General features: G+C 38.1%; 1 protein-coding gene across 11 annotated transcripts in view; it reads right to left on the bottom strand.

Annotated features, from left to right (window-relative positions):
• Positions 1 to 14886, bottom strand: part of LOC137293771 (papilin-like) — a 150831-nt gene that overhangs the window by 42542 nt on the left and 93403 nt on the right. For 8 of the 11 annotated variants that reach the window (XM_067824485.1, XM_067824491.1, XM_067824488.1 and 5 more), the window contains 13 exons: positions 14659 to 14799; positions 14183 to 14323; positions 12982 to 13122; positions 12445 to 12585; positions 11698 to 11838; positions 10964 to 11104; positions 10250 to 10378; positions 9794 to 9928; positions 8703 to 8828; positions 6797 to 6922; positions 6335 to 6460; positions 5713 to 5832; positions 1191 to 1499 (listed from right to left, as the gene is read on the bottom strand). In XM_067824485.1, coding sequence (XP_067680586.1) covers positions 1191 to 1499; positions 5713 to 5832; positions 6335 to 6460; positions 6797 to 6922; positions 8703 to 8828; positions 9794 to 9928; positions 10250 to 10378; positions 10964 to 11104; positions 11698 to 11838; positions 12445 to 12585; positions 12982 to 13122; positions 14183 to 14323; positions 14659 to 14799 — 1917 coding nt within the window. The remainder of the gene's footprint in view (positions 1 to 1190; positions 1500 to 5712; positions 5833 to 6334; positions 6461 to 6796; positions 6923 to 8702; positions 8829 to 9793; positions 9929 to 10249; positions 10379 to 10963; positions 11105 to 11697; positions 11839 to 12444; positions 12586 to 12981; positions 13123 to 14182; positions 14324 to 14658; positions 14800 to 14886) is intronic. The other 3 variants (XM_067824496.1, XM_067824489.1, XM_067824490.1) reach the window with 3 other exon arrangements.

Raw genomic sequence — 14886 nt, 5'->3', positions numbered from 1 at the left:
TACTACCATGTACAACATATGTGGCATATTATGTGTTTTCATCAAAGCAATGTTCAGGAGGAAATAATCAGTAACGATGATATTAAGAAACATCAGTGTAGACTGCATCCATCTTCACATCTGCTTGAGGTACATTACCATGAGAACTACTTTTCAACAGTGCATATCATCTTACTAATGACATGGAAAGGATGTTGTTTCCATGATTCATGTTTCAATCATTCAGGTCCAGACAACATTCAACTTAAATACCACAGCCCTTGCATATTTATGTTATTTTGGCCATCAGGAAAATTCAGGCCTCCTACATCTGGGATCTGGTCAAGCAAAACATGGGGGGTTACCTCCCCCTGTGAGAATGTCAACTCAGTGTTGGAAGTATGAAGGCCAGTCATTTGTAGGTAAATTGTGGGAATACCTCTCAACCTGACCACAGATAGTGTTTCCAGTATCTCAGGATGGACACTACATTCACAGTAATACCACGCATGTATAATAACAATATTCTCTGTATGCCATGGTTCACAGAACAGTTGCCAGGCAGGAGTACTGCAGTCTGTGGTATCCATGCAATCATTAACATTTTATTGAAATCGTGAGTGATGGGTGTTGCTAGTAGGGAAGACATGTGTACCTTTTTTGGCAATATCTGGTTACATATTACAAATAATTAATGATAATTACATATTTTTCACCACTCTATTGCTTTTCATTACCATTGTAAGCTCTTATGCTGTTTGAAAGAAACATGCCTGAAGTACATTAAACAGGTACTTGAAGTCATCAGTATCAAAGACAGCATGAAAAATTGATGATGTTTGACATCATATTACATAAAGTCAGCCTGACTGCACTGTAGGAGAACTGGGATGTCTGTTTTGCTAGGAACATTTTATGGCTGTGTGATGCAAAGTGGGTACAAGAATGATATCCTGGGTCCAATAGAAGTAACGACATTTTTCAGGTAAATGTTTTAGAAATCGTTTTATACTCAGCTCAATTACTCATCATTGAATATTTTTAAAATGTATCTAGAACTACTGACACATGCAATTACTAAACATTCAACATTGTCAATAAATTTGTGGAAACATATCACCAAATTCTATAGTCAAGAAGACTTACAAAAGGTTTTGCCTTTCACATTTTATCCCACAATTTAAAAGAATTTCTTTTATTATTCTGCTTACCTGGATCAAAAGACCCATGAGAAGATGAGCAGCCCTGGTTGTTTGGGCCTGTTGCCTTGGTTTTACGATCTGGACAGCAGCCGTAGGTCGATCTCTCACACTCTTCTGCCTCACAGCCATAGTTGTGTGGGCCAGCAGCAGGTGTGACCCTATCTGGACAACAGCCATAGCGGGAACGCTGACATTCTCCATCTCTGGAGTTGCCAGTGTTGGGACAACCTTCTTGGTTGGGTCCATCAGCAGCTGTCTGACCATCTTGACAGCAGCCATAGGTGCTGGTACCGCAGTCGATGAACCATGTCTGGTTATCTGCAGACATCAGGAAACATTTACACAGCTGTCATTCAATCAGTATTTATGTGGAAAGACACAGGATAGGTTTGGGTATGACATGCATATACTTCGACATCATTCAAGTCATAACCTTGACGGTGACCTTGATGACACAATATCATTCGTGACATAGTGAGTGAGTGAGTGAGTGAGGTTAGTTTTACATAACACTCAGCAATATTCCTGTTGTCTGTAAATAATCCAGTGATCAACATCATGAGCATCCTTTTATGTAATTGGGAACCAATGACATGTGTCACTTAAGTCAGTCACTGACCACCTGATCCCTTCAGGTGCCCCTTACAACAAGCATTGGTTACGGAAGATCAGTTTTAACCCAGATCTTCATGGGTTCATTCTTGTGTATATATGTTGAGATAACCTTGGAATTCACCTTTATCTTTTGCCACCCAAACAAGTAACAACAGATAATAAACACCAGTCACTCAAAATACAGCATGCATGGGTTCTTTGACCAATCAGGATTAAACTTTTTAAAACAATCTGGCTTCATTTCTTTACCATTTGACTCGGAAACAGGAACTCAACATCACAGTTGTTGTCAGATAGCCTTGAATGAGGATAGTTAACTTATGTCCCAAACAACACCTGTTTTTTATGTATTTTGTGCCTTTAATAAATCTTCAACAAGTATTAAATTTGGCATCTTAGAAACAGCACAGCTGTACATATTTGCATACAGATCTTCATGATCTTGTTCATATTAGAGAATCAGAAATAAGATCTGCATGTCTGATAGTTGAGAATGTAGCAGCCTAATGCTGGTCAGCTGCCTTGGTTCACCTGACGTGACCTCTATGGAAACATCCAAAGGTCTCCACACAGTGAGGTATCAGTGAAGCAAACCAACAGATTTTAATGAAATAGTCATGGACTTTGGTACCCGTTGCATTTGCTGACCGTCTACTGCCTATTTGAATCATCTGAAGGAGGAAACACTCAAGATGTTTTGTCATTGATGACATACATACCTCTCCCAAAGAACACATACTGAAGAGACCCCTGTCCTTAATGTTTCATTTTCTACAGTAGAACAAGGCCTGGTCATGAAATGTTTAGAGTGAGTGAGTGAGGTTAGCTTTACACCACACCCAGAAATATTCCAGCAATATGGCAGCATTCTGCAAATAATCAGATCTGGACCAGACAATCCAAGACTCAACATAATGAACATCATGTGTCAAGCAAGTCAGCAAGCTCATCAATATTTACCCGAATCTTCACGGGTCTGAACTCAATAGAAAATTAACAGTGAATCTGAGAATAGTGAGTCAGTCCCACAAAGCAATAGTAGTCATCAATACATTGACCTAAAATGTCACCATGGTGTCTAAACTGTTTCAGTATATAACAGGTAGTTTTCCCATGTAGAGGAAACCAAAGTAATACCACTGCATTAAGAAATCTGCAGGTATTTAGTATGATTACACGATGCCATTTAGAAAGTGGTCAAATGCAACATATGTCATTATTACTAAGAAAGTGAAATCCCAAATATGACATATGTTGCAGGTATTTAGTAAACATTCATTAAAGCAGACTGTTATGTTACATAACATGTTTGTTACTAGTCATAACCTAGATACAAAGATTCATCTTAATACAGCATAATCACATCCTAAACACACTTGCATGATAACCTCTAATTATTAGTTTCATAAGTAATCTATAAATATCCAGAAATTATCTCAAACATACCTCACCAAAAAGTAATAAAATTGTTGAGAATATAAAACCCATACAGTATTGCAAAATATAGAAACACAAACATAAATATACTCTGTCTCATGTAATGCTTATTGTTGAAACCTTTCATTTGCTATGATAAAATTGCTTTTAGGAATTTTCCAAAATTATCTATTTTTTTTTTTAAAATAACCCAGGCCCAATGGAATATTAAACGGTTTACAGAAACTGATCAGTTCAATGGAACCAAGACAAATTCTACCATGAATATGGAATTTAATTGTTTTTGTTTAGTTAATCTGAGGTTATCAAATTACAATAGTCCATTCTGATCAAAACCGATGATTTGACAAATGATTCACGGTAAATAAAAATACATCATTTCAGTCTTTGTCAGGAGGCAGTTTTAAGCTATTATCTGGACAATTTATAGGTTATGGAACTCAAAGTTGTAGCTGATGGTATTTGGCAATATTATTTGCAAAAGAAAGAACTTGTAGTTTAGAGGTCAAATGTGATAATGAAATTTGGTCCTTCTCTATGTGTAACATCATATCATCCTGCTGTCTTAATGATACAATATATAGAAGAAAGTTTATGGATAACAACTTCTTTTATTTGTGAGTCTGACATTTCAGTACAAACCATTGTACCATTGTCAAGCAAGCAGGAATGGACCAAGGTACAAGAATCTGAACTGAAATGTTGTTATTCATAAAGTTTGTTCTATATTGTACTTCTGAACCTCTAAAATGCCACTGGAAGAAATATTAATGATCATAATAATGCCATGAGTATGAAACCTTCAGTGATTCTGTCATTCAAGTTCAGACTGAAATTACACTGAAAACATCATCATCCTCAACCCTTGGCATTTCAATATACATTTGTAAACAATTTAAAAAGGTGATACAATGTAAGCTAACATGCTGTTTTCAATTCAAGATGGGTGGGTGTCTTGAAGTAAGGATGGTTTATATATGTGGTTCAGAATTCAATCAAGTGTAGGGGTATAGGAGTAGCCTAATGGTTAAAGCATTGACTCACTAAGCTGCAGACCTGGGTAAGATTCCACACATGAGTGCTGTAATATTGGTACAAGTGGTGTCAAATCCTACTCACTTTCTCAGTCAGTCACAAGTAACTAAGCTCTAGACTGAAACCAAGAAAATGTTTATCTCTTAATTGTTTGCTTCCTTTGTACTGCAAGTAAATGGATATGGTGTAAGCCATGTATACAAGTCCACACATCTAACAGTGTGGATAATCTTCTGTCTCCCATAACCCGGTACCTACATTGCTCAGCCTATGATGAGACCAGCAACCGGCACACCCAGATAATCTTAATATCCCATGTTTACACTAATACCTACAGATCCAAAGTTCAAGCCCTCATTACAGCATACAATAGGATTAGCTAGACACCAGTCTTCCCTTCATGTCCACTCTATCCCCCACTGGTCCAACAGCTCTAGTGAAGCTTCTTCATTCTATGTACACTCTAAACCTCAGTGTAAGTTCAGGGACTAATATCCATCTAAAGAGATTATACTTAGCACTAGAATTAGCTCTGATCTTCGTGATTATGTAATCCTTTGAACAAACACCCGGCAATGAGGCCCTTAGGTGAGATCTGAAGAAGGTATGTGAATGGCTTGTCTTCTCACATTACAGTCGATGTGGGTGTGCATTTCACTGAGACAATACAAGCAGGAGTACTTGATGGACTTGTAGAGCACTTGAAGGATTCAGTCGTCTTTCATTACATGAATTAAATGTCTACAAACATGAGCTCAGTGATCCATGCTCTCAGAAATGTACATAGTTTCAGGTTTGAATCCAACTTTTTCAATTAAAGGCAAGATACTTAACAGGCAAGAACTTGCATCTTGTTATGCTTTATTGCAATGTGATGTTTCAGTATGTACACAAATAATGATGTCGTGCAAGACTGCATCACTTTGACAAAGCTGATGATTTTGATGGCTGGCAAGTGAAAAGACTCTATACCATGCTGTGTTGGTTATCAGGATGTAGTATCCATGAACTGGGAGATAGAAAGTACAAAAAGCTGAAAGGAAGGTTGGTGGTTTCAACTCCTGGCCACACCATACTAAAAGGTGTACTTCCTGTTACTCTGTTTTGTATTTGTCATAAAGGGGAAAGGGTGGCAGGGTAGCCTTGTGGGAAAAGTGTTCACTTATAACACAAAGTTCTGGGTTTAATTCCCCACTGGGGTACAATGGGTGGTGCTCATTTCCAGGGTACCATGCTGAGATTATTGCTGGAATATTGCTCAAAGTGGTTAAAACTATACTCACTCATCTCACTGTAGAGGTTTATGGCATGAGTTTGGGCAAATCAAGTATCCAAAGTAATGTTATATGTGACACTGTACTGAATTCAGTTGTTTTAGCCTTATCTACATACACTGGTTTATTTGTAATTTCAAAAGAAATACATGACAAGAATTTGTATTCACCATCACAGTTCTCTTCATCAGAGTTGTCCCCACAGTCGTCGTATCCATCACAGCGCCTGGCGTCAGCCACACATTTCTTGATACTGCGACACATGGAACTGCCCTCCTGGCATGTGTTAACTGAAACAATGCACCATATACTTACATAAGGCAAGGCAGTGAGTGAGTGGGTGAGTGGGTGTTTGAGTGAGTGAGTGAGTGGGTGAGTGAGTGGGTGAGTGAGTGGGTGGGTGGGTGGGTGGGTGAGTGGGTGAGTGAGTGGGTGAGTGAGTGAGTGAGTGAGTGAGAGAGAGAGTCACTCAGTCAGTCAGTCAGTCAGTCAGTCAGTCAGTCAATCAGTCAGTCACTCAGTTTAGTTTTACGCCACACTCAACAATATTCCTGCTATATTGTGGGAGTCTGTATGTAATCGAGTCTTGACAAGACAATCTAGTGATCAACAGCATGAGCATCCATTTACATAACTGGGAAACGATGACCTGTGTCAACCAAGTCAGCAGACCACCCAATCCCGTTAGTCGCCTCTTACGACAAGCCTCTTACGACGAGACTTCTTATAACGATTGTATATATTGTTTTATAGCTATTATTTAAGGGACTTCAAGTAAACACAGGTAATTACTTGAATCAACACAGTTCTCTTCATCTGAGTTGTCCCCACAGTCGTCGTATCCATCACAGCGCCTGGCGTCGGCCACACATTTCTTGACACTGCGACACATGGAACTGCCTTTACGGCATTTGTTAACTGAAATGTACCGCATACATCCATAAGCCAAGACAAAGAGTGAGTGGGTCAGTGAGTTTAGTAAACATAATGTCTGATTAACATGACTAATTACCAAGTGATTATACTGTCGGTTATTAATTGGGGCTGTCAGGAGTCAAAATGCTGGATTGTGAGATTAATGAGACTAAATTACGTTTATTCAAATTGTTACCAACAAAAGCATCAGATAAAGCTGATTGTTGGATAAATGGATTGGTCAACAGATTCAGGTTACAACAGAAACTTCTTATAACGATTGTTTAAATCGTTTTGTAGCTATTATCTAAGGGAATTCAAGTAAACTCAGGTAATTACTTGAATCAACACAGTTCTCTTCATCTGAGTTGTCCCCACAGTCGTCGTATCCATCACAGCGCCTGGCGTCGGCCACACATTTCTTGACACTGCGACACATGGAACTGCCTCTACGACATTTGTTAACTGAAATGTACCACATATGTCCATAAGCCAAGACAAAGAGTGAGTAGGTCAGTGAGTTTAGTTTCATTCAACACTCAGCAACACTCCAGCTATATGGTGGCAGTCTGTAAATGATTAAGTATGGACAAGACAATCTAGTGATCAACAGCACGAGCATCAATTTACGCAATTGGGATGCGATGACCTCTTATGACAAGCATGGGTTACTAAAGATCAATTCTAGCCTAGATCTTGACAGGTGTCCAAGACAAACAAACAGATGGGGGGTCTTGCATGACTTACTTAGGAACAGCAAAACCATCAACATTGTCATTTATCAGTCAGTAGCAAGTCACATATACAACACAAAATACATTATTCTTTCACATTACTAGTAAATCTGCCATACCGTATTGTAATATATAATACCTGTGTGTTGCAGATCACTTTCACAGTCAAAAACAGGACATATTAAATTCAGATCACACGTTTTACAGCTAAATGATACATATGTCAAGATATTCGTTTGTGTGAAAACTGAGAAAGTAGAACTCCAGATCTATGTGTCAACTTTTTTATGCAGAAATCAGAATAGAACGGCTATGGATTTAAGAGTAGATGTAACAAATATCAATAAATGTATCTGTTTCCAACCTTATTCATGAATTCAACAAGAACTGAGCCTTTTCAAAGTGCTAAATGTTTTCTTGAACACATGCAGGAAAGGAGACATTTTGTTGATTGTTGACTTGTCAGCCAATCAAACTGCCTGTTTCAATCACATGTTAATATTCTTAGGTAATATTCATTGTTTTCAAAATCAATTCCTATTTTCATTTAACATTTATGAAACCCTCATCAGTCCTTGCATTCAAATATGGGTGTAAACAATAAAACGACAAAACAGCTGCTCCCTCGGCAAGCAATAAATATATTTGACGTTCTGTTTTCCAGCAGTTATATGATGCTCATCACATGGCAGAATTTGTGATCACAATCCTCATTGCTCCTCACATATTTAGGAAATAAAGTTCGCCCTACCCCAATGTTTTTTGTAATAAAGTATAGTTTACCCTGAACTATTATAATAAAAGCACGAGGATGGTACTCCAACAATCCACAACTGCACTGTGGGAAAGTAAACATAGCGAATGTTACCGTGTTGCTGAAAAATTGTGAGATGAACTATGAGACATTTTATCTGTCAGAAAACATATACATAATGTTTCCACCAGTGATGTCAGCTGAGTCACGCAACTGCAAACCAAGAAACAGGAAGCAATAGAGCTAAGTTTACTGTAGCAGGCTGTATGAGGCGATGGCGACTGACATGCACCATGAAGTTGATTTCCTTGTGACGTAATGCAAAAGTGTTCGATTACACGGGGGCTGACTAGAATGGCACAGTGACGCCAAGGCATAGTGACGATATGCAAAAAGAGCATAATCATTTGATAACCAAATCTTTCACCAAAGCATCTTAGATCATAACATCTTGAGAGACACATGCAGTGTATTCACATGCAATTATCTCAATGTCAGATTAACATGACTAATTACCAAGTCATTATACTGTCGCTTGTTAATTGGGGCTGTCAGGAGTCAAAATGCTGGATTGTGAGATTAATGAGACTAAATTACGTTTATTCAAATTGTTACCAACAAAAGCATCAGATAAAGCTGATTGTTGGATAAATGGATTGGTCAACAGATTCAGTTACAACAGAAACTTCTTATAACGATTGTTTAAATCGTTTTGTAGCTATTATTTAAGGGAATTCAAGTAAACTCAGGTAATTACTTGAATCGACACAGTTCTCTTCATCTGAGTTGTCCCCACAGTCGTCGTATCCATCACAGCGCCTGGCGTCGGCCACACATTTCTTGACACTGCGACACATGGAACTGCCTTTACGGCATTTGTTAACTGAAATGTACCACATACATCCATAAGCCTAGACAAACGCTTTTTATCATTACTATCATTGGATATTTATGTAGCTCACATATCCATGCAGCTGGTACATGCTGAGGGCTCTGATATTTGTTCCCTGATTCAATGGATGTCAGTTTCAACACAGGTACTATCAATCTCAAGTCCCCAGGGATCATACAACTCTTGCTGCCACTAGGTGCACTGAGTTATTTCAGTTTTCGCATCCTTACAAGACACCCATTAACAGGTGGGTGGACTGAGACACATAGTCACAGTACTTTGTCCAAGCTTACTGAATACTGCTGTACCCGCAACTAGGTGTTTGCATGTATTCATACGGCCACCATCTGGTCATATACCAACAGATTTGTGGGTTCTTTTAAGTGCACAGGGTATTGTGTTGTACACTAGAGGTTGTGACAACACTGGAAGAGTTGACTCTAAAGTTTTTACACCGGTCACAGGTGGGCTCAGTCCCACCCCTCAAGCTATTCTTGAATCACTACCCTGGTGCTTCAATCAGCTCGCCTACCTTGCCCCACCAGATGAGGCATCTTAAATAGCATATTCAACAACGGCAGAGCTGTCAATATACTTCATTTTCACTTGGACCATATTTCAACATACTTTATCAGGTAGACAACAGACTTGCCCTTCCATGTGTTTGTGACCAGTGTAACAGTCTATGCACAATATGTTATGGTACCTGGCACTATTATTCAATATTTACTCACATGAGTGAGTTTAGTTTTATGCCACACTCGGCAATATTCTAGCTATATGGCCAAATTCTGTAAATAATCAAGCTATGACAGGACTGGACAAGACAATCCAGTGATCAACGGTAGGAGCATCAATGTATGCAACTGGAAAACGATGACATGGGTTCACCAATTCAGCGAACCTGACCTACTGGTCCTGTTAGTCGGCTCTTATGACAATCAGTAGGTACTCACTTGAATCGATACAATTTTCCTCATCTGAGTTGTCCCCACAATCGTCATATCCGTCACAACGCTTGGCATTAGACACACATTTCTTCACACTGCGACACATGGAAGATCCACTCCCACACTGATTGGTGTCAATTTCTAGATGAAAAAGAAACATGTTACAATGGATATATTTCATATCACTATCTCAAACTTACATCTCATACTGACAGTCACTACTGGACTGGCGAGGTAGCCCAGTGGTTAAAACATTGTCTCATCATGCCAAAGATCCGAGTTTGATTCCCCACACGGGTACAATGCATGAAGCCCATTTCATGTGTTTCCTGCTGTGAATATGGTTACAAGTGGTGTAAAACTCAACTCACTCACTCACTCACTCACTCTTTAGAGTCATTGTTGTCTGTCGACTGTAACAAATGAATTGTAATTATTGGTGACAGATATGTTTATCCCCACCTGTTTCACAATTCTCCTCATCTGAGTTGTCACCACAGTCGTCATTTCCATCACAACGCTGTGAGTCGGCCACACACTTCCTGACACTACGACACATGGATCGTCCAGGGCCGCATGGATTTTTGTTGTCTGAGAAAGTGATACAGAGTAAGTGATGATGCAGGCAGAATAAAATTCATGGATTTTAATTACAATGATGACATATAGAAGATGTATGGTGATTTCCTGACAATCATGAAAGTTACTTGCTTCCATGTTAACAACATTCCACAGATCGCAGACTCCCTTTGGTGCAAAGATTTATTTGTTTGTTCTATAACGCTATATTCAGCAATATTCAAGCTATACGGTAGCAGTCTATGAACAATCAAGTCTGGACCAGAGGATCGACAGCATGAGCATCAATCTATGCATTTGGGATATGATGACATGCATGAACCAATTTAGTGAGCCTGACCACTTGATCCCACTAGTTGCCTCATACAACAGGCATGGGTTGCTGGAGGCCAGTTCTAACCCGGAGCTTCACAGGCTTGGACAAAGAAAACAAGGATCATGTTAGAGGGTATATGGAAGATAACTCCGAGATATGCTGGTGATGTAATTATATCTGGCACAGATTAATATTAAAACAAAAAGCAGTGAACATACATATTTCTATATTTCAGTACCATAATATATGCAATAAACAAAATCTAACTTATTCACACGGACCTTCATTGTTGGTTTTACAGTTTTCTTCATCTGAGTTGTCACCACAGTCGTCATATCCATCACATCGCTGTGAGTCGGCCACACACTTCCTGACACTACGACACATGGATCGTCCACGACCACACGGATTGTTGTTGTTGTCTGTGCAAAATTTGCAATAAAATCTTTCAAAATCTAACTATTCTTGTCCTTTTCTCCAAAATTAATTAGTTACCAGAATATGTTAATCATCTTCATCAGAAAGTAGCAAAAAAACTGAACAAAAAAATTTATACTTGCTCAAAACACTTTATATACAATAGTTGTAAGTTTTATTTCAGTCTACTTTTTCAGATCCCTCCATATTAACCTGTTATTACTTTCTGACAATTCTCTTCATCTGAGTTGTCACCACAATCGCCGTTTCCATGACAACATGTTTCACAACAGATTTGATAAAACTTCCCTTCCTATTTGTTTCCTTTTTTCTTTCTGAAGTCTACCAGTTAGTGATACTTTAATACTAACCATCTATTTTTGTCTGACAATTCTCTTCATCTGAGTTGTCACCACAGTCGTCATATCCATCACAACCAAATTCACTCTCTCACTCACTCGTCTGAGCTGTTATCACAGTCATAGTTTCTATGACAACATAAACTGTTACCTGTTACAAAGATTTTATAACACTTCCATTCCTATTCATTTCCATTTTCCTACCAAAACCTACCAATTAGTAATACTGTTATACTAACCATCTATTTTTGTCTGACAATTCTCTTCATCTGAGTTGTCACCACAGTCGTCATATCCATCACATCGCTGTGAGTCAGCCACACACTTCCTGACACTACGACACATGGATCGTCCACGACCACATTGATTGTTGTTGTTGTCTGTTAAACATTTACAAAACCATACATTTTAAGGATACCTTAAAATTATTTTAATCCTTTAGCCCAAAACATCGTTTGCGAGAGGAATATCCCAATTGTCATTATAAGAGAGAAGCAAAAGATCTTGCTAAGGCCAGACCAATTCTATTTCTTGTTTTACGGATCCAGCTGCCATATTTTTTTCAAGAATAAGAAAAAAAATAAGAAATTAATTTCCTCCGCTCAAAAAATAAAATCCTAATGTTATTACTGGCTAAAAATGTAAACTCACCAGAAAATACTTTTTAGGTTGCCTTTTTTTGACCAATATTCACTTAATAAATTGCCAAAAGTAAAACACTTTGAGTATTTAGCAGGAATTTTATTTTGATTGGAAACTATATTTTAAGTTTTTTTCACACCTGCCTTTAAGTTTTCAGGGGGCATAATCTGTAAAACAAGAAATAGAACTGGTCTGGCCTTAAGACTAAATTCATGTTTATCTATTATACACAGTCCAAGACATTAGCATCTCTTCAGTATTCTACCTCTACAGATGCTTCAATATTAACCTTTACCTTTATTTTCCTACTGAAGTCTACCAAGTAGTGATGCTTTCATACTAACCATCTATTTCTGTCTGACAATTCTCTTCATCTGAGTTGTCACCACAGTCGTCATATCCATCACATCGCTGTGAGTCGGCCACACACTTCCTGACACTATGACACATGGATCGTCCACGACCACACGGATTGTTGTTGCTGTCTGTTAAACATTTGCAAAATAATACATTTACAGGGCAACCTCAACATCAAGTTATTTTTAATCCTTTAATCCAAAGCATAGTTAGTGAAAGGATTATGTTAACTGTCATGATAAGAGAAGCAAATGATATTCCTGAAACAAAATTCATGTTCATCTGCTTGATACAATCTAGCCACTGAAGAAATGTTCCATAATTTTTCATGGTGCACCATTACATATGCTTCCTTATTAATCTTATATTTCTGGAGGGCAATTCTTTTCATCTGAGCTGTCATCACAGCCACCGTTTCCATGACAGCATTAACTGGTATTGCAACAGATTTGATAATACTTCCACTCCTATTCATTTCCTGTTTCCTACTGAAGTCTACCAATTGGTGATACTTTAACACTAACCATCTATTTTTGTCTGACAATTCTCCTCATCTGAGTTGTCACCACAGTCGTCATATCCATCACATCGCTGTGAGTCGGCCACACACTTCCTGACACTACGGCACATGGATCGTCCACGACCACATGGATTATTGTTGTTGCCTGAAAAATCATTTGGACATTTCATACATTTTGTATTTCAAAAATTATCACAGCACATTATTTGAATCTTTGTGTACAAGATCAATGCATTAGGTTTGATGTTATTGTCCCCCCTGGTACTAATACATTGTATCATATGGGGATTCAAATCTGGGATTTAGGTGTGACAAGCTAAAGCTTTAACCAAAAGGCTATCCCACAACCTATTGCTTGAAACAGACTTTGGACAGTTGTAGTGGTAAGGTTAACAAAGGAACTACTTTCTTCAGTTTCAAGGAAAGCCATTTGTTATCATTACAATGGTTCAAAATTATACTGGGACTCTCTATTATTGCAGGTTCTTGCTTTATCCTGACACATGAAAACATCGACAAAGCTGGAAATACCACACCCCGCATCAGCTGTTTACATATGCAAATTCCAAAAAAACTTCATTGCTCTTGAAAAAGGAAATTTTTCATTGGAACATCACATTTAAGCAAAGAAATATTAAAATATTCATCTTTGCAGTAGCTTCTAGGACATTTTGAAACTAGTGTGACCTGCCATTGCATGTTGCACGAATCAAAAATTACTTCATCAGAATAAACCTGCAATGACTATCAGGTCATCTGCATATTTTCCATCCTGAAACAGGAAGTGACAATGTGAAACTTCACCCTGCATGCAGCAGCAAAAATTATTTTGTAACTCTATTGTTACCTCATATCCCAATGAACAGAAGTTTCTGGTGTTTTGGATAAAAACATGATGTTTCTAATCTTACTTAATGGAACTCCAAAATAATTTTTAATATCAAAACTATTTGGATCCATAACTTGTCTGAAGTAAACATATGGCAGTGTCACTTTCTTGTACCACGAGTCAAAGTAAGAAAATAGCAATACCACGATAATATAGTTGTTTCAATTTGAAACAGGCAATCAGGATGGCTGCGATCATATTAAAGGTGCTGCGATTGTGTGACACATTATCAACATTAACTCCCACAATAATAGAGGGTCCGATAATACATCCTGTAAAGTTCTGTTAGCGAGGAATGAGTTTCAATTTAAAGAACCTTTAGTTCCTGTGTGACAATTCTCTTCATCTGAGTTGTCACCACAGTCGTCATATCCATCACATCGCTGTGAGTCAGCCACACACTTCCTGACACTACGACACATGGATCGTCCACGACCACATGGATTGTTGTTGTTGTCTGTTAAAATTTGCAAAATGACACTTCAGTATCAAGCTATTCTTGTCTTTTTGTCCAAAATTAGTTGGTTCCCAGAATATGTTAATTGTCATCACAAGAAAGAAGCAAGTATCAGGGCCCTTATTCTCGAAACATTCGTAGCCCTAAGAATTCGTAACTTTGATCGTAGCCAATGTGTTAAGAATGGGCTAAAGAAGTTCGTAAGGTTACGAATGTTTCGAGAATAGCGAGCCTGATCTCCCAAAAGGTTTACTTCCTTGACACACTATACATGTGGCTACAGACACTTGGATGTTTTTATTGTATTCTACTTCTACAGATGTTTTCATATTAACCTTTTAGTTTTGTCTGACAATTCTCTTCATCTGAGTTGTCACCACAATCGTCATATCCATCACAACGCTGTGAGTCGGCCACACACTTCCTGACACTACGACACATGGATCGTCCACGACCACATGGATTTTTGCTGTTGTCTGTTAAAATTTGTGACAGGATAGTTTGAAAAAACATAATCACTGGATTATAAATGTACCCTGATATTTTACATAACTACAAATAAA

This window comes from Haliotis asinina, chromosome 8 (genome assembly GCF_037392515.1).
Source record: "Haliotis asinina isolate JCU_RB_2024 chromosome 8, JCU_Hal_asi_v2, whole genome shotgun sequence".
Lineage (NCBI taxonomy): Eukaryota > Metazoa > Mollusca > Gastropoda > Lepetellida > Haliotidae > Haliotis > Haliotis asinina.
This window is presented reverse-complemented; position numbering and strand designations above follow the sequence as displayed.